General features: G+C 36.6%; 1 protein-coding gene across 1 annotated transcript; it reads right to left on the minus strand.

Moving 5' to 3' along the window:
* Window positions 1-1,578: 1,578 nt before the first annotated feature.
* Window positions 1,579-19,690, minus strand: LOC105052515 (kinesin-like protein KIN-13A). Its single transcript, XM_010933346.4, has 12 exons — window positions 19,215-19,690; window positions 18,316-18,537; window positions 15,111-15,287; window positions 12,646-12,750; window positions 12,078-12,155; window positions 11,851-11,932; window positions 7,676-7,838; window positions 6,691-7,020; window positions 6,261-6,479; window positions 5,589-6,159; window positions 5,421-5,486; window positions 1,579-2,312 (listed from the first exon to the last, which is right to left on the minus strand). The coding sequence occupies exons 1-12, from the start codon at window positions 19,413-19,415 to the stop codon at window positions 2,130-2,132; spliced, it is 2,397 nt and encodes a 798-aa protein (XP_010931648.1). The 5' UTR covers window positions 19,416-19,690; the 3' UTR covers window positions 1,579-2,129.
* Between the last annotated feature and the right edge of the window lie 1,961 nt (window positions 19,691-21,651).

Below are 21,651 nucleotides of genomic sequence, written 5' to 3' on the forward strand. Positions count from 1 at the left end.
TGCCTCAGTAGAACTCTCATGTCATATACTCATTAGGTCAATCCAAGCTTTGCTTGAGTGATGCATGGATAGAGTTTGCTACTTCTTCAGCTACTTGGTAGTGTGATCACTCTTTAGAAATGCCTAGTTAAGTGGTAGGGCACTTTCTAAACCTGCTTTTGTTTCAGAAGGACATGGCATATTGAAGGAAGAGGACAGCCAAGGAGATTCTGAGGCTGAGAGCTGAATGAATCAGAACACAAGTATGCAAAAATTGTTCAAAGCCTCAACAGGAGCAGGTCACAACCAGAATACAGTTTCATACTGATAAGCTACTAGCATATAGTTCTTGAATATACCTCTGGACTTCATTTGGTTTCTTAAATAGCACTTTAATTGGTGCCTCCTAATATAGTTCCATGAGCATGGACCAGTGCCACAGTGGATGCGAGCATTCATACGCCAGCTAGTGGTGACCTTCGAGCAGTGAGAAATGGCAAGATACTGTTTTTTTGTTTTACAGTGTTTTCTTGGCTGAGAATTGCCAATCATCTGCCTATTTGTAGTTTTGCTTTTGTTCCTTAATTTTCCTATGTAAAGCATTCAACTGCGAGATAACTCAAGACAGTTTCGATCATTGGTTTCTGATAGAGGACGCTTCAGCACTTCATTTTCCATATTGGAGCTGCCATTCGGTTCTGTACATCAGCAGATTGTTCAAGACAACCAAGTTATTGCCAGACCTGTTTTGTCTTGATCAAATGCTGGGACAGCAATCAGCAAATGATATTTACCAATTACTGAATTGATTCAAATTTGGCGTTTACTTGATTTGATGTTTGCTTATGAATTGCCTGGGCAAATTTTCGAACAAACAGAGCTTAAAATTTAAATGTTCGTCATTCATCAGACACTCTAGTGTTCTCACTCTGGAACATTCCTCAATCAAAATTTTCTGATCTGGCTTTTTGTGACTTGAAATAACAGTCTGACCAGAATCAAGTGGAGAAGTTGTCATCCTACCTTCCTAATCCCACAACCACCCAAAGGTTCTGCTTGATGCTCATTGCTGGCTGTGCACAATTTGGTTGTCCTAAAACACGGTTTTCTGAGAAAATGTCTCACCTGAATTCGTAGGTGCTTGTAGCTCAAGCTTTCCCTTGCTTATAAAGGATGGTACGGGCCAGAGAGCTTTCTAGCGGTACGTACCTCAGTTGATAAAACACTCGAGCACAGAAGTTACAGTGCTAAAGAATACAAGTACCAAAATATATACCCTCCCTGGTACCTATCCACTCTACCATACGATAAACCATTTTACTTTAACCCTGCTGACATCAAGGGACATAGCATTATTACAAATTCTTACCAATCCATGCTATACCAGTAAGAGAACAGATCGGTACTGATACCTCACGCTCAAGTTCATCAGCAATGCCAAAGTACCACCGCTGCCTGAAAACACTGGAGTGTCCACAGTGATCATACAAATCACAAAATAACTATATAAGTCATGAGAACTAACAAACTGATTGGTATCTTTTTGATGAATTCGGGATTTTGTTGATAAATTCAGCCAGCAAGGTGTTTACTACTCAATGGTGCAGAATCTTTTGCTGTAACGTATATTATTTGCACACCTTTTTTTTCTGGGGTCCGGTCAGTTCTTCCAAAATGAGTACATAGAAATAAAGAATACAATAACTGAAAAAGGGTTACATACATCTCTGGAAATTTAATGTTTAAACCACCTAAAAATCTTTTTTTTTTCCTCCATAACACTATTCTGGTACCAATCATCCAGAATCAACCCCATAATCTTGATACTGGATACACGCTTCATACAAACTGTTGGCCAGCAATATCACCATGCATCCCCACACAACCTGGCCTTTCACAGAGAAGACAGCCGCACACCACAAACAAGGGCGATAACCAAACAAGGAAACTGAACTTAAAGAGGGGCTCCACCGAAGTCACCTACACCTTCCACACTTCCAGAGCTCACGCACATTCTTGAAGCGACCAACCTTTTAACTGATGATATGGCTCAGATGTAGAAAGAATGGAAAAAATAGCAACCTGGGTTCTAGGCACAAGTGACCACTGGCAACAATGGGAAAACATCCCAGAATATCAGAAGGAAACAACTATCGTGGTGCCTTCTTGCGGCTAAGGATCTCCTGTTCTTTTAGGCGATGCTGGAACCTTGCTAATCGGGCTTGAAGACTAACCAGACCTGCAGCCTTGCGTGAGAGCACAAAACTTAACTGTGTCACATAGTTATCGATAAGACTGCCTGGTTGGTCTACCTCTGCCAACAAATTCATCTCCTGCATAGATAAATAAGATTGGGATAAGCAGCAGGGCGCATGAAATTAACAAACAAAGAAGAAATTAATAAATAAGTACTTACTGCATGTGTCTTCCCACAGACCACTTGTTCACCCCAATAAATTCTAAACACAAATACTCACACCTCATAAATTATCCATGGATGCCAATCATCATAAGTAAAATATCACATTAAAATAAGAAAAAATCCACAAAGAATGAGATCCGCTAAATGTCAAGTTACTTGAAACTTATTAAGATCAAAGCCAATGTTTAGATACCCAAACAGGTTAGCCTGCCTGACCAATCACCCAGGAGCTCTGGTGGGTTGGGTCACCCAAAAACCCATAATTTAAGAAAAGCCAACTGACCAAGAAGGCTGTGACGGTCAAACCAAATATAGGCCCGCAATTGAAGTAAAGAATTTTTTTTCAAAGAAAGGGATGTCAATGGTTCTCATTGCCCATGGTTCAGCTGGACATGTAGTCAGAACAGCGGAGGGGAGAGGGACTAGTTGCTGGTAGGGGGATTGGTCGAAAGAGAAGGTTTCACTGTCGAGACAGTAGAGGGATGGGGATGCAGGGCAGAGGAAGTTGCAAACATCATCGATGGCAATGGGAGCTTGGGGGGATTGCTGTAGGATAGACAGTCACCGGAGCCCCTCACCACGATTAGATCATGTGCAAGGTTAGTAAGGTTCCACCAAAAAAAAAAGGTTGGATCAGGTCAACATGTTACAACCACTGGATTGGTATGAAGAGGAGGTTTCACTGTTGAAGGGGGAGAGGAGGGCTGGTGAAGAAGGGCAGAGGAAGTTGCCAACACTATTGATGGCAACAGGAGCTTGTGGAGACTGCCGTAGGATCAGCAGTAACCAGAGCCTCTCACCATGATTAGATCATGTGCAAGATTAGCAATGTTCCAGCCAGAAAAACAGGTTGGACCAGGTCAATGGGTTCCAACCATGATTAGATCTAAACAGAAGAATTAACAAAAATTTATGATAGCTAGATTGTTTTAAGTGGATGAGATACTAGTGTGTAACATGTATCATAGCTCCAATAGATTTCTCTCAGTATTCTAAATATAGAATCTTGATTTTAGATAATATTAATTGAATCATAAATACCAAATCTATAATAACTTATCTCAATTAATTCTATTGATAATTCTTCACCTGCTAAACTAACAATAAATTTATGGAAGAAACAGTATGCACCAATGAAAAAATGGTTCGAAAGTTTAGCACCCGGGATTGGCTTGAAATCCGAAAAAAGAAGACTATAGTGAGTCAACTTGGAAATCTGCATGAGCTTGACATATTTTGACACAAACAAATAAATAGAGAAAAAAGATATATTAGAAACATTAATATCATCATTTAATCAGATGACTATTGTGGGACCACCATGACATAATCATAGAAAACACTTAGCCATCAATATAAGAAAGGATTTAAGATAAATTCAATCTTTAAGCACAATACTTATCCATCTTCTAAATATGGAACATCACAAGGATGTGAAATTATAAATTTAAGATAAAATTTTGGTAATAACAATTTTGCCCATAAATGTGTTGCCACTTTTTTGCATGTTGATGCTGGAGCAAAAAGTGATTGCAAGGGGCAAACATAAAATGACAGCAATCTTTCACGAATGTTGCTAGCAGTCATACGAGTATTGACTTAACTACTATAATTTTAGGAACCAAATGTTTAGAAGGTAAATTATTGCAAGTTGCAGTTCTTTGACAGGAAATAGTTATATGAATATTGCGCTGGGGATGCACCGAGTCTGTAGACTCGACTGATCCAATTATCTAGTAAAACCTCCAAAACTCCGACCCTAGACAGAGCAATCATTTATGATACAACTAATAGAGATTTATGACACATTGTCAGCAAGCTACTGATCCAATTACCACTACAACCCCCAAAAATCCGATCCTAGACAAAGCAATCATTTATGATCCAACTAATATAGATTTGTGGCAGGTTGTCGGCAAGCTTTGAATCAAATCAGAGTTACAAAACCATGCACTAGGTGATAGCAATTTGTATATGAAAAGAACAAAAAGGCCTTAGCAAAAAGATCACATGTGAATGGTAAAATGGTGGTGAACATGCGCAGTCGTGTAGGGTGGTTGAGAGGTTAGGGTGGGCTGCAGGGCATTGGCTGGGTTGTTGGGTTGCATTCATATGGAAAGCCGCAATCATGATAGTAACATAAGGCAACTTCATTTTTGATGCATACTATTCAGCAACCAATCACAAAAAGACAGTATCTGACAAACATAAGCACCACCATTTCAATAAAAACTTATGAATGGCACTGTACAAATATGCATCACTGTCATGGCAAAAATATGTACTGATGGTTAAGATTAAGTGGAGAATATTACCAATGCACATGCATGGCACATGAAATTGATATTCATTTAAATTTGCAAAAAAAAGTTGTAGAAGGACCGGTTGCATAATGCAGTGTGCTCACTCAAAAAACAAAAAAATCCATAGATGTCATAGACTAGGTGCTGAGCAGAAAAGATGTATCACATGTGGTTAAATGATTTGATATAGGCATGAGGTCACGTAGAGTGAGAATTAATAGACATATGAGCATGTCCAATTGATGATAAAATCAAGCCCAACAAGACAATGGTCAAGCAGAGAGAACATGGATGTGCATGAAGTCAGCCATGCGATCAAGTGCATGGACAATTTAGATCAAGTGGAGGAAACAAATAGGCACAATGGTCCTGCTTGACTATCTATCTTGTTAAGTGCATGAAGCCATGAACATTCAAATTGTATGGCAAAAGGTCAATAACCTAGAAAAAGAAATCAAACATATATTCGTTATTTAGTTATATCAAATGATTGACCAAGCTGGAAAGAGAAGGGAGAAAAGGACTTTGAAAATGACAATCTCAAGAATAATGCAAATAAAAAATAAGAAAGCTTGCAACCAAATAATGGAAGGTTTATAAACAATCACATAACAAATAAGGATCCACCCCCCCGCCCCCCCCGCCCCGCAAAAAAAAAAAAGAAAAAAAAAGGTTGCCAAAAGTAAATAATAGAAGGAAATGGAATGATGGCTTACTTCACGCACTATCTCCATTGTATTTTCAATTTCTTTTCTATGAGCCGCTATAAGAGCCTCTTCTTCCTGTACCAATCAAGAGAAGGTGAGAAGGTAAAGGTCAAAGACAGAAAATTTTATCAATCAATAACAGGAAAAAAGGATATTATGAGAGGACATGTTGGCTACCTCAAGTAAGGCATCAATTTCACCATCATTACATGAAACTTCCTGTTCATATTGCCTTGATGAAACATTAGAAGACGAATCAAACATTTGTTGCTGCTTACGGCCTGCAACAGGTAATTCACTTGCAGTGTCTTTTCTTGACCAATTGTTCAATTTTTCAGATTTTTCTTCCCTAGAAACTTTTCTACGAGGTGGAGAGACCTTTGATACTTTTTCCTGATCCTGGTTATCAAATGAGTTCTGAACAGAAGAATATAACTTGTTATTGTAACTGCTTTGAATGCTTTTTATGTCAACCCTCTCCCTCTCAAATGAGCCTGATGTTGCCGCACTTTCTTCCCTTCCATTATGAATGTAATTTGACATCATACTGGATGAATTCCTATCAAGCTCTGATGTGGAATTATATGATAAACTTTCCACATTTCTCCTAGGCAGCTCCGCCACTTTCACCTCTTGATTTTGCTCATGAAGATCCTCTGATGCTGAAGCTGATTCCTTGCCAGAAGGTACTAATGATCCAGTAGATTGATCTTTTCTAGGATTACCACTCTTGGAGAGGCTTTTAACCCTATTCAGATAACAATAAGACAGTCAGTAAAGCTCCCATAACAACCCAGCAATCATCACTAAGTTTTATAGTTCAGATTTAATAAATGTACCTAATCATACCTATCAGCATATCTTAAGGTATTAAGGGTATGTTCACAAGAGCCTGCATTTGGGGAAATGCAAGAAATCATAACAGTCTTCGAATTGCCAACAAAAGAGTCACGAAGCACCTCTGTCAGTTTGCTCCCACGGAACGGAATATGAATTTGATCATTGTCTAGGGCACGGATGCATTCCTTCAAAGCCAAAAGGCTCTTATTTATTTCTGCTCCTTCAATTCTGAAGTAAGAAAATAATGCAAATATATCAACTAACATCAAAAACAGCATGTTGAAGAATAATGCAATCAATGAATCTCACTTAGCAAGGGTCCCAAGGTAAATAAAATTCAGACACTTGAATACAATGATCGATTGCATTGTTATGTGGTCACATTAAAATACAAATATAAACAAATTGAAGTTCGAAAAAACTTTTCTGAAAGACACACCGTGTCAGACGATCATTGTCTGTAGTATCAGCGCCACGCTCACTTCCAGCAAGATCAATAAAGGAGATTTTCCCAATAACCTTGCCACCCTTAGATTCATTGCCATCTTTGTGCCTTCTGGTGTCAACTACCTCTTTGTGCTTCTTGATGGCAAGTTGCAAGATAGCATGAGATCTTGATGATTCTTCATTGGCTCCGGTAGAACCTGTACTACGTGCAGCATTTCCTTTCTCAATAAAATCCTTAACAATCTGAACATCTAAGACTTCAAATTCCTGCAATCCAACAATACAAACTTGTTGCTTTCCATCTTCCCTCATGCAGAGTTTCCTGATGAAAAAACATTATGGGGAAAGAATTACAGTTGTTCCATCTAAAACAAACATTATAAAACCATTCGTGACAACTAACAACAAAAAAGAAACTGAAAGAGTACCCAGTTATAGTACACATGCCCACAATGTCTGTCCAAGTAGGTAAAACCAGTTATTTACTAAATTATTTAATTAAATAAGGAAAAAATGTTGTCTCCAAGGATGAGGGCATCATGTATTTGGGGCTCGAAAAATTACACAATCAACCATGTCATATATGACTCTTCATCATGAACTTACTGGAGAGCTATGTCTTAATTCTCAAAGATTTGAGATAAATCCTTGCACAAGACCGAAGAAACAATATTCTGCACATCTATCAATGTGTGCGTAGGTATTCCAATAACTACCTAGCAAGCATAATTCTACTGAATAACTAGAAGATTAAACAGCTGAGGATTTTATGCCAGACATTGCATTTTGTTGGTATTTCCATGAATTTGTAGAGAGAGAATCAAACAAATATCAATTGCTTAAAGTTAGTGACTGCTACTTTTGCAATGGAAATTTGATAACTTGGATGAACAAAAGACAAGGCAAATACCATTAAGTTAAAATCCTTAGATAAGGTGCATTAGTTATGTAACATTAATAGGTACGGAGAAGCCAACCTCCTGTCACAAAGAAGATCAAAAAGTTTCCCACCATATATCTCAAAATAGCTGAGCCACAATTTGAAATTTTGATTACGGTAGCACGGCTGATGCAACAATTGAACAATGTCTTCTACAGCTCTGAGAGGTAAAGGTTTCATTGTGTATGTCTTCCCACTACCTGGAAAAATAAGTAAACCAGGTATTATGGTTATTCTGATGACTGACAACTTGTAATAAAAATGAGTCAAAATATAAATCTATAAAGATATAGGCAAATAAGTATTTTTGTATATAGATTTGAATTTGTATACAAAAATTTCTACTCAGCTGTTATTTTGCAACCATACCTTGATCCTCATATTTCATCCTTTCCATTTTTAATTTCTAGCAGAAGTTTAGACATCATCACACAAACTGGCATGAACGCTAGTGTGCAAGAACCTCAGGCTTCCTTGTTAACAAAAATAAGATGCCATGCAGAGCAGACCTAAAACTTAAAATCACATTTTGCAATAATAAATAGGCATGCAAATCACATCCTTTGATTTAAAAGGCACATTTTTTGGACAGGCCTTCAAGAGGCAAGGCACCATCAAAATTCTCCAATCATCCCAATAAATTTATATTTATCTAAAGCATCTGGTTTATGTGCTTAATCCAACTAAGATGAGAAAAACAAATCTCAACTAAATATATCTATTGAGAGAAATTATTCAGACTAATGAGGGAATTGAACTTCTCAGATATCATATAACATTTGTAATTAGATTATACCATTACAAGGTGGCATATAACCTTTTATGACATGTAAGATGCTTCTCGGATGAGGTAGGTCCACTGTAATAAGGGTGTGGCCATAACCATAACCATCAAATGTTCTCTCAACTATATGGGTTTATGGCTATCATTTTATCTTAATGAAAACCAGTTAGACTCTCTGCATCTAACTTCTCTTTAGAAACGAGGAAAGCTATTTGGATTTGTGAATCATCATTCCATAAGAATTCCTAAGTTACATCTGACGTTGTCTAAAACTGATAACGGTGTACAAAAATGATAATAATAATGATGAAAATATAAATAAATATATAATAGCTATAATTATAAGTATGCTCTGCATATGCCATTATGATGTGCCATAAGAGGTGCAGCGGCCCACGTAAGTCCATTATTTAATGCTAGATTTCCAATAGTAAATGCAACACAAAAATCAACAGCCTTCTATCGAGAACATAGCACTCAACAAAGGAAGGCCCAAGAGTTTCCAATTCTAAAAGGCTTCAGCTGCAGCTCTCAAATGTACAGTTTCTGTTAACCCCTCCCAAAAAGGAAACCGACCAAAGAAATAGAAAAGTCAAGACCTAGTTTCTCAGTCTATGCGATGAAAGTAGGAGCTAGGATATTCATTTTCATCATTGGACACCATTCATAGGATGATTTAGTGTCCAAAATGCAATTCATGAAAGCTCCACTCATTGATCTTATTCTAATCTCAAATGTACAGTTTCTGTTAACCCCTCCCACAGGAAACTGACCAAAGAAATAGCAGAGACAAGGACTGGTTTCTCAGTCTATGTGATGAAAGTAGGAGCTAGGATATTCATTTTCATCATTGGACACCATTCATAGGATGATTCAGCCACCAAAATGTGATTCATGAAAGCTCCACTCACTGATCTTACTCTTTAGTGTTTTACTATGTTAATTCGAACCTTGGTGGGTTTTTTTGGTGTATGGTTGAAATCAAAAGATCATAAGACATTGAATGGTTGGATGAGGAGATGATGGGGCAATTTAACAGCCCTTCCCCACCATCCTCTCCTCTTTTTTCTTTCAAGTAGGCTAACAGGTTGATAAGGGCAGTTAACAAATTATTAAGGACCTGTTTGTAGTTTCTTCTTCACTAACTGCATGATAAGGGCAGAACACAAATTACTATGGACCTGTATAGAATTATTGATTGTTTTTCTATTTCTTCTTCTTCTCCTCTCCCCCTCCCTCCCTCCTTATTTCAATACCAAATTTTCTTGTGCCTATTCAAACCAATCTATCGACAAAGCTTATCAAAAAGCATTATTGATTCTTTTGTCATCTTATATGACTACCAGCACAGGCCTCGTGCTATAAATGTGAGAGAAGCATGGATTGCTGTTATTAGATTATGAGAAGGAGAGAGAGACCCAAAGAATGATGTGCCAGTCAGCAGGAAGCTAAAGTGTCGGCCTGTCTCTCTTTCTTTTATTAAGTTTTTCTTTATTGCATCAGTCCAATTTCAACTGGTTTCTGCCATCATATTCATGTGCCATCAATGATTATCTGATCAAATTTCTTGGGATTCACAGATTCTTGCATGCAGTGAGACTTTATTTGAATTTTTGACTGTGTTTTCCTATTTTCCTTCATTTGGAAGTTGGGACTAGATAAACAATAGTACAAAACCTTGTTTTCCTTTTTTAGTTGGATTATCCTTTTTAATACTCTGAATCAGTAGCAATAATCCAGGTTTCCATCTCATGTAACTAAAACTGAGATGATTGAATAGCCAACTGACATCCTAATGAAGTTCTCTGTGTATAGTACGAGACGATTCAAAATCAAGCCATCATCTCATAATTTATCCACCTAAAATCATGATATCCGCATGCTGGGATTTCTGGACAGTGAGCAGAGCTTGTGCACTATGCAATTTAAACTTCATAAAATGGTCTAAGAAACCTTAGCTGATCAATCCTATGAAGTAGGGCTGCATCAGTCTTTAATTTCTTTCCTTCGGATGATAAAAATAATGATAGTCTCAATTTTTTAACCTCCTCATGGTCTCAACTTTAACAAAAACTACTTTTTAACTTTTTAAGAAAGACAATTGACTTTTTAAGAAAGGAAGACAGGTTGTACAATTGGTTAGCAAGCTAGATACCTTCAACAGTGCTTTATTTCAACTTAACTTAATATGGGTTGCATCAGGCATGATCCGACAATCTCAAACACTTGACTTACTCCCACCCCCAGCATTTTCCTCTCCTATCTAAAAGTCGTCAGAAGTTTCTAACTAGGACAATACACCTGCATCAAATCTCTTCAGAAACACACTCTAGTCTTGTGCCTGCTTCTGCCACAACCACACCAGCAGAAGCTTCAAGTAACTAAGCTCTATTTCTAATTTTCAATAATTTTATTCTAATATATATATAAGAAATTTAAGTTGAAAAGATGTTACAATCTGATTCTTTAGTTTATAATTCATTCCTCAGATAACACAGTTCCCTAAATCAAACCCCTCACCATCTCCCTTCTTCATCTAGCCTCTTCTAGTTTAAAGAAATCTTAAGGGTTGCTTTAGGTCAGATGAGCATAAATTGCAATCAGTGAGATTAGTCCACCTACATGCTAACCAACCTTTTGGACATAAGGGTGCAATCCAAGCTGGGTTAGTCTGAAGCAGAAAACCCAACCAACCTGCAGTTTGGATTGGGTTGGAAAAATTGTCAACCTGATTTCAGGTTGGGTTGGTTTCAAGTCAAAAGCCTGGGCAACTCAACCAAGCCAAACCTGAATTACCACAGTAGACCTCCTAGCCTGACCTAACATCAAGCTAACTTGTATTAAGTGCTCCAGAACTAAACATGACCCATATTTCTGCAACAGAACTCTCCACATAATCCATTTGAACCTTGCTCGAACCAACCCAACCCAACCCAACTGGGCCCAACTCAAATTGTGTCAAGGTTTTGGAGCAGGGTTCAACTTGCAATTGGGTAGTCAAATTCCTCATCAAGTTGGGTTGGGCTCCAGTTGGCCCTTAACCTGATCCACCAAGCTGCAAATCTGTCAGTGTATCATGGAAGACCTCATTTTGTTGCTAAAAGTTGCTTTGCCTAGGATCTTAGCATCAAATCATAGGGAACTTGCATAAGTTTCATGTCAAGTCATAAAAATACACTCAGCTATCCCATGAAGCCTTTTAAAGTCATTGCTCCATAGCCAACGTTCTAGTGTTTGATGGAAATCATGTTTCATTAACTTCTAGGGGATTATAAGTTGTAGTAAAACAAGTTAAACAAACCTGCACATGATAAGTATTTTAACATAAAAGATTTCCATACATCTAAAACAGAGCTCAACATGAATAAATAAACTGCAAATCTGAAATTACTATAGAGGTTGTTAATCTTGTCCATGGTTCAACACACCTGTTTGACCGTAAGCAAAACATGTGGCTTTTGTTCGCTGAAAAATGGTTGGTATAATTGGTTCAACAGTCTCACGATATACCTGTTCAGGTCAGTGAGCTTATAAAGATACACATAATTGACTGAAATGATAGGATAGTTCTCTCTGCTAACATGTCAAGGCAGTCTAATGGCAAAAGAGATGAACAAACTGACAAACTGAAGGTCATTCTGACAGGAGATCATACCTCATCATTTGTAACATGCTCATCCAGAACTGCATCAAAACAAAACTCATGCTTCTCCACGTATGCAGTCAAGTCCACCTTCCATGTCAAGATTAGAAGTCAGTTATGTCAGTGAGTACAGCAAGCAAAAGAAAGCAGGCATTAACCACTGCAGGGTTGATATGCTACAAGCCTACAACATAATTCATCATAAATATTTGTTACGACATATGAAAAGAGAAGAAAAAATCATGCACTTTGGGGTGATGTAACATAATTATTCGAGCCAAAGAACATGGATAACAGATTCCAGGCCCTTATGGAGAACCATCTTACAATTCAAATTTATTTAAAAAAAAAAAAATACTATACTGTGAAGGCAGTGGTTTATGAGCACATAACTTTCAATCATGTAATAGAAAAAAATATCTTGGATTGTAAATCCTGCAAAGGTTTTGCAATATTAATTTATACTACATGCTTGGTAAATAGTTGAACTCATGCAAAAACAAGTACCTGAGAGTCATGGTAAAGAAGATGATTAACATCAAAATCGTATAATATTCTGCAGAAAAGAAAGATATCAAACCTTTAACTTAGGCTCATGAACAGTTAAAAATGCATTATTGTGTACAGTTACAATATCATCCTCTTTCCGAGAAATCTCCTTCTTGTTCAAAGGCCTTTTACGTACCTGAAAAAGAAGTGGGGAACAAACCAGTCACTTGGACTAAGTGCATCTCATAGATCAATAGAAATGAATTACAAAAGCTTGAAGCAAGGTTTGCAGTCCCAACCAAAACTGCCAAAGTTTCAATGGCATCAATCGGTTCTGATCCAACTTCAGCTAGTTTTTGCAAAGTAAACCAAACAGAAACCTAAATTTAATATTAAGGATCCTTCTCCTTCATGTTTGCTAACTTAAAGCTTGCTCATGGGTGATGTATCCAGTTTCAAGGATGCATTTTTGCAAGACTAAACTCAAATCTACGAGGTGGATCTCAGAGAACAAAAGTATCCTAAAAAGCTAAAAGAAATGCATGTAAGGGACTATTAAACCAATGCTTAAATTGGTAAAAGTTAAACAAGACCTTGTAGAGCCTATGTCATGAAGTATCTCGAAATAATTTAAGTTTCCGAATTAAAATATAAATATTGTAAACTGCAGAAAAGTTTTATTAAGAGTACATAAGTCCTAATAGACTAGATTTCCACCACATCCCATTTTTAGTCTTAAAATGGTGCATAATCAATTTTCTACACATTATTTTTGTAATTCTTATGCTATACTCGAGATTTCTGTATGTCGTGTTAAATAATCTAATACACTTTTGAAAAGTTCAAATAACTATAACCAGAAACAATAAAATGAAGGGTTCAAGACAGTACAATATACCTTAACATCACATCTAAGACACATGGTTCATTCATCTTCATCATTATGATATTTTTCTTTTTTATTTTTAAAATATTTTTCAGCCGGAACACAAATACACAAACATAAACTCAATTGGTCTGACCAAAGTCAAATTTAAAATTTGAAATTCCAATCTTTGGTATTGAAGAGAACAGCTTGGGATATAATATAGTGCAGTGGTGTGATTGTTTCATCAATACCATTGTACTTTCAGATTTTGTTTGCTTGAAACTTGAGTGTAATGGCAAATCCATCCTAAACTCAAGTTTGTAAAGCATTAACAATAAAATTCAATATAGAAGTTCTTGAGAATGCAATATACCAAAGATTACCAAAAGACATATTCTCCTCTAACAAACCTCTTTGAAAAAATTACACGTCTCCTCATATATGGAACATGTGGAAGATATGTTGTGCTTTTTCTAAATAAGTATTTTTGTTTGCACTCTCATTTTTGTTATCAGCAATCCAGATTCAATCTCTCAAGTTTAATATGTTATTCCTCCATGACCATGGAGGGTCAATCAAATTATTACTTATGTCAACCTGTCATAAAACTATTGGATCAGCAAAAGTCTTCTGCTTGGACCTATAAACTAAACAAAATATCCATAGAGATATTCGAACATCTCTGCTGGAAAGGAAGCATTTGTGGACCAATCAAGTAGAATTGTTATGGCAAGCACCCCTAACGTGTTGATGTCAAAATAATAATTCACCATATAGTTAAAAATGCACCATAAAATGTACTTTTGAATATTACCCATATAGCAGGTAGAATGGTACAGCCCACATTGGGAACCAATTCCCTGGAGACTTATCTGTGCCACTTATATTTGACAACTTCCATTTGAACATACATGAGGGGGAAAAAAATACAAATGTTGGTTGCAAGGATAGGAGATGCAAATCAGGGCAGGGGCTAAGGTCGGAAAAAAAACAGCCGAAATAGCAGTATTCTTACAGTGACAAGGGTCACACGTTATCAAAGATAAAGCTATAACATTAATGAATTATGCCATCTACAGACTAGTTATAATGCACGAGGGTATTACTAAAGATTTCAGATATAGGATAAATCTTTGAAAAGATAGCATGGTTGGAAGCTAATATGCCTTCCTCATTAAATTGCGTAAGATATATTCAGTGTATTACGCTCTCAATCTAGATAAGCTTAAGTTTTGCTATGACTAGCAGTTCACTATGAATTTGGATTTTGGAGGATGTGGAACTCTTATTATGCATAGAATAATCCTCACTTAAAGACAGTTCCCTTTTGGACTCCTCAAAGTCCAGCAATGTTAGGATCCTTTTCTACATAACTTTAGCATGGTTCACACCTCTAAGAGAGAAAGCTGATTAAGGTTATCATAAGAACTGAAAATTTGGGATATATAGCCATTTTTCATAGTGTTTGGAAAGGATATGAAGTCATTTACAGCTCAAGTACTAAACATCTTTCACATGCATTGCAAAACCTGAGTATATAAAACTATCTCCAAATTGGAATATAAGTATCTAAAACATCCAGGAGTAATTTTCTAAATGCAGAGGCATCAATATTGTGAAGCACAATATCCAGAACGCATTCCAACCCGATGATTTCAAGTTTATATAATTTGAGGCGGTTTAAATACCACAACTTTAATCTTTGCTACATTGCTCTCTTTGGTGCTAATTTCTCTTTCACTGACTGATGATCTAATATTGCTATCGGCCAGCCCTTGTTGCTTGCTAGGCGCTGCATCATCATCATTATCAAAACCCCTGGTATGCATGAATGGTGATGGCTCAAATGGCTCTGACATTACATGCTGCAAAGAGAGGACAAAGCACAAATTGCAATTAGGATTCCAAAAAAAGCAAAAATAGCATGTGATATCAACATTATAGAATAAAAAAATAAACAATGTTTATTGACTAACAATTGTCATCTACATCCATGATGAAAGTGATCCATCGTAATTTGTCTCTTTTTTTGTTGGAGAGGAGGGGCATGTGAAGGGAAAACCAGTGACAGATCAAATTACTAGATCTTCAGCAGAAGTGGATAACAGTTTGATCCCCTAGACAATTCAATAACTGAAAAACTTCATAGTAAAATTTGTAGGTTTACTAATAAAAAAACTCACTCCCTCACCATTTCTGTTGCATTTGCATAATCAGTGCTAATTGATGCTAATAATCATATAAATTATGGAAGAGAGAGAAAACAAAGATAAAGACTACCACAGTCACAATGCATTGTAGAAGAGTGATGGTATACCACCATCCCCATCACCCAAGCTCGTTATTCCCTCTTTTTACACAAAAAGTTTTTATATTAGTCAGTATGGAATGAAATCTGAAACGAATTAAGAGGCTGGTTTGATCTTCAAAAATTCATTCAGATGACTTAGTTCTATTTCTCTAAAGCTCACAGAGTCAATTTTTTCTCCCTTGTAAAACACTTGGTTGATTCACCTGGCTAACCTTCTTATAAATATTCACAACCTCTATAGGCTGTGTTTACTTGTGGATTAAAGGGAGATTAAATTGAATAAAGACCTTTTCCATCTATTCCACTTTACCAAACACCAAAAAAGTAACCTGTATTCCAAAGGTAAGACTAGTATTTAAAAAGTTCGTTCAGTGACATTTTTCCAGTTACAAGAAATAAATTACTCCACCATATAGGGTGGAGTAGTTTATTCCACAGTAAAGAGGCATACGAGTAAATGAACCCATTTACCCTGGGTAACTTATTCTGCAACCGAACGCAGCCTTAGTCTGTCTCGCTATCTTCGCATATACAACATTAAAATGCTAATGGGATTGACATCAAGCTTTTGGTGATTTAGAAACAAGTCACAACCTATCGGTATCCGATCTTCACTAAAAGAAATGAAGTAGAGTAGAGTTTAAAAGATTTCTCCAAACTCTAAAACTTTCTACTTCTTTAATTGATTTTACTTTTTTTAATTTTCTAAGCAACAACTACTGAGTTTCAAACAGAAGCCAACACTAGTAAAATTAGCAAAACGTTTCCTTAGGCCTTGTTTGGACCTGGAACAAAACCAAGTATTAAACTTTAAAATTGAATCACAAACATTCAGATGATTTGACATAGATCTATCGGTTCATTATCAATGGATTCAATTCCACTAATTAAAATTTTACAGAACAATAAATTTTACAGAATAATCAATAAATCATTTGTTTAATCTAATCTATTCATTTCTTCATCAAAGAATCTACCTGGTTGCTCTTACACAACCAAATGAATCAGCTTTCTCTTAAAAAACAAATAAGCATTTTAACTTTCAAAGCATAAAATTATTGTCACATTCTTTCTATTATTGCTTCAGATCAGGTTAATGACCAAACTTTGGCATAATAAATAACTAAAATGTGATTTCAAGATAGCTTGAACAAAGTAGCAAGTCATAGTTTCACTCTAAGGATAAAGTGGACTACCTATACATTGATAGTCCCAATTGTGGATCTCCTTCAAAACAGCAAAATTCTTACTTCCATTTTCTTTTTTCTCCTAATTTCTTTCTCACACCACCAACTAGCATTAGCTATGAATGTTGCACAATATGTGAGAGGGCCAATTCCATATTAACAAGTAAGAGTAATATTTTATTAATCCGTTTATGTAACCTTTTCTAAAATATGCAGATTGTACCCAATAATTAACCCTACAATTATGGAATAAAACTTAATTGTCATTATAGTTATTATCACATACCTTAGCATATTCCACTATATGTCATGATATGCTAATATGTTTGTTAAAAGGGGTTGATACAGTCTAATGTAGCAACGGCCAAGATGCAAGGCTATGCATAGCATCAGCTGGGAGTATGAAACCTACAAGACCATTTCTTATGTCACCAGAATTATATATTGAAGAAAATCCCAAAATCAATATAGCACACATGGTCCAGAATAAAAATCAGTTTTTCACATCCTTCAATAATGCAATTTTATGCAAAACAGGAACCCCCTACCCACAACAAAAAAAAGAAATGAAAAGGAAAAAAGGCTGAAAAACATGCAAACAAACTAATTTCTGGCACATGCAGTGCATGTCCAACTGATAGTCTGGTTAAGTGCATGGACAATTGAGATTAGATGGAAGAAGAAGAAGAAGTATAGGAATTACAAGTGAAATTGATGTGATAGGCTTATAACAACCACGATAAAGCAGAGAGAGAAGGGAATCCGAGCACATGATGATATTAGGCAATAAAGAAGGACAGTACAGCTAATTATGAATACTTTATTTATTAAGATAGAGTTTGTTATGGGTTACTGTTAAAAACCCATTGTGATGTCACAATGGTGATGGCCTTTTCCACCAGACACAGGTACTTTAGTTTTTTCCTATTTCTCTACTGCAGTCATTCACATTTATGATATACTCTTATATGCACATAGATGTGAGAAGAAGAATGATGAGATATTAAATTTGGCAAATCGTAAACAATGAATCTCTTCATCTCATATATCTTTTGCTCATTGTTGTTTCTTTCTTCCAAGTATTCCTACATATCCTTTCTCAAAATTAAATAAAATGAGAAATGATCTCTAGTAGATACTGTTTTCCAAAGAGCATACTTTTAAATTATAAAAATAAGGAAGTTTGTTAAGAAAAAAGTTCATATAGCAAAGGTTTGTTAAGATTCAAATAAACAGATGATATGAGTATCTTGCAATGCAGTGAAATTTAATGCCACCCTTTAAATTAATATGGGTACAATATACAAATGATAATGGAAAAATGAAAACAAAATACAATTTACATGGAGTAATGGATTTGCCAGATGGTTTTCCTGACATTCATAAGGATCATACCTCAGAAAGAAGTTCGGTGTCATCCATAGCATGAAGATCCAAAAGGCCAGCTCCAAATTCCCCTCTGAGCTCAGGTGAATAAAAGCCATCAGATGCACCCGCTGCTCCTATACTTTGTGCTGTTGGGGTGTAGAGCTCCGAGGCAGACTCCACATTAAAGTTCAAATTCCTTAAAAGTTTAAAGAGCTTCTGCTTCTCCTCAACAGTCTGTGGTCCATAACCCTATATCCACAGCACCCAAAACAGAAGGATATTACAAACTACATCCGACCCAATGAAACCACCAGAAACAGTACTATTGTATATTCATCAAATAACACCAGTATTTCAAATGGCACAAAATAATTAAACAGTGGAGGCCACATCACAAGAGAATACTCCAACAACACGAGTAAACAAGCATAGATACAAACTCGCATTTACATGCTTTGAAATCTGAGAACATTTAAAAAAAAATCGTTACAAATATTTCACGATCTGAGAATTTGAAGAATAACCCAGATCTTGAGAGCACTTACATCCTTTGAAATTTTAGAACATTTTATTTTGAAACAAGAAAATTACATCCTTGCTGCATTACAAATATTTCACGATTGGAACAAAGAAAGAATAACCCGAATCTTGAGAATACAAGACAACCCTATTTGACGATTATTGAGCAGACATCATCCAATTCCATCACCACGATAGAAGAATAAGGATTAAAACAGAGAAAGGAAAGATGACTAATCATTAAGTATAGTCCTCAAAATAAAAGACTCGTCATTAAGCATAGCCAGAACAGAAACGCAAAACAGAGAGATCTTTTTCTAGTACCATGAGAGCGAATCAAGATTAAGTTTTTCACGTAAAACATCACCGAGAAAAGAGGAATCTCTGATCGACGAAAGATCCAGTACCTGCATGAGGAGATTGGGGAGCATGCGCTGGTCGGCGGAAGCCAGAGGCGAAGCCAGGTGCTGGAGGCCGGCGGACTGGAGCCACCGCGCCATGACCGCATCCCCAGCATCCCCGCCGGCCCCCACAGCCCCGCCGGGGTGGTGGTCGTACAGAGCCGCCGCCGCCGCCGCGGCGTTGCTCTGCTGCACCTGGCCACCCATGTGGCGCTGCGACCTGCGTTGGGGCGCCAACTTTCCGCCTCCCTATCAGACCACCTCCTTCGATCTAGACAGGACGAGATCTCCGAGCCCCCGATCCCTACGGAGACCCACAGATCATCCAATCGAGGCCGATCGGGATGGGATTCGCAAATGCGAGGAATTCCGCGGTTTTGAGGTGGGAGGGAGATGGAAAGATCGAGAAGGTAGCAGATCCAGCGCTGGATCCGAAGGGCTGTGAAGCGAATTGGGGCAATGTGGGTTGGGATCCGGGAGGGAGAAACCCTAATTTTAGGACTTGGGGGCGATTTCTTCCTTTATGTCCTACTCCCCTCCCCTTTTGTTAGGTCGGATGGGAGGGTTTCCGTGCGAATGAAAGCGAGCGATGTCGAAAGAGTGCACGCCCCCGTGGCGTGGGAGGGCGCTCTCTCTCTCTCTCCCTCCTTCCTCGGATGTATATTATAGTATTGTCTGATGGTTTCGTGCTTGAAGAGAGAGAGAGAGAGAGGGAGATTTGTTTCTCCAAATGGAGATGAACACTGGGCTCTGGTGAAGGTGCGATGAATCTATTCTTCTTATTTTGGATGGACCCCTTTTATCTTAGGATAAGAAATAGTGTCCATTTTTTCAAAAATTTTCTTGAGGAGATTTTGAAAGAAAATGACGAAGGTGAATTTTATTGCTTGTTTAGGATTTGTTAGGAGAGTTTTGATGGATGATGAAGGTGTTTAACGTTTGATTGTATGAATAAAAATTTGAAATATGAGAGAGAAAAAAGAAGATCTGTGAATAATTTTACTTGAAGGTTGTATTGGAAACTTAGGTTGGACTCAAATTCCATGGATACAGGCATTGACATCTCAGATAATACCAACCAATGAAATTAGCATGACAGCCTCTACCAAAAAAAAAAGAAAAAAAATTACCATGATAGCCACTCCATCAGTTTGCGATTAATGCATTAAAAATTTTTGACCGTATAGAAGGAAAAAGTAATATTCTTTCAATGTAATTCTTCACGGTAACTAAAAAAAAAAAAAAAAAGCAATTGAAGTCATCCATCAGGTGGAACCTTGTTTAGATCGATAAAGATATATGCTACAGTCTTCTGCTAGGTTTTATGGGCTCTGATCCTTTTATCTATTTTAGTCCATGGTTTGATTATCCTTAGATTATCTAAGAGATTTGGTTAGAGCTTAAAGTCTTTCAAGACTTTTATTTACAAATTTTAGATTGATAATCCTAATTATTGAATTATTTGAAAATTTTTATATTTTAATCTTATTACTGAAGCATATTTCATCCCATATAATTTATATTAATTTAAAATAAATGAATATTAAATATATTTTATATAATGATAATAATAATAATATATATATATATATAATGTATAAAAATATTTATATATTTACATTTTGAGCTGAGCCAAGCCAAGCCAAGCCAAGCCAAGCTAAAAGGAGATAAACCTAGCTCTACCTTATTCCTTTGAGAGATCTATTTTTCAAAGTACCATATTATTTTATTAGTATAATTTGGAATTTTCGATATTTTTCTTGGATTGAGAACTTGAGGGATTTTATAGTATAAAACATATACTTTAAGTTGAAAGATCAAATGATATCCGTAACAACTTATCTAATATCCATCATAGCAGAGTAATCATAGATTAGCGACCATTAATCTGATTCTAATCATACATATCTATAACATAATGGGAGGTCTCCAAAACCATCATAACGGTCATTATAATGATATAAGAGTAAGCCAGACTGATCCACCCCGACAACACCTCCAAGAGGACCCATAAAGATGGGCAGGAGAAGGATGCCAGAATATTAATTAGATATGGACTTGGATCCTATGAGTCCCAGAGGAACACTACCACTCCAACAGAAAGGCTTTTCTTTGGTGGAAAGCATGTTAGGTTAAGTCCCCATTATATGCCCTGGGAGTCCAATCAAAGCATCCTAAACAAGCAGCTTGATTAGGTCGCACATCCCTGTTAGCTCTCATCCTTTCACCATAATATGATCCCAAATGATGGCGTAATGAAGGTTTGTCGACTGGAGTCTTATAGATCTCACTAGCTTTCATGATTATTATTGTCTCTTTTTTTTTCTCAATTAAAGCATTATTTTTAATTTCTCTGATTCTATTGTAATGCAGATACCTTAAATCAATATTCACCATCTTGATATCAGACGCTGTATCAGAAAAATTCTATTATAACATCGAT

Source organism: Elaeis guineensis, chromosome 10 (genome assembly GCF_000442705.2).
Source record: "Elaeis guineensis isolate ETL-2024a chromosome 10, EG11, whole genome shotgun sequence".
NCBI classification, from domain to species: Eukaryota; Viridiplantae; Streptophyta; class Magnoliopsida; order Arecales; family Arecaceae; genus Elaeis; species Elaeis guineensis.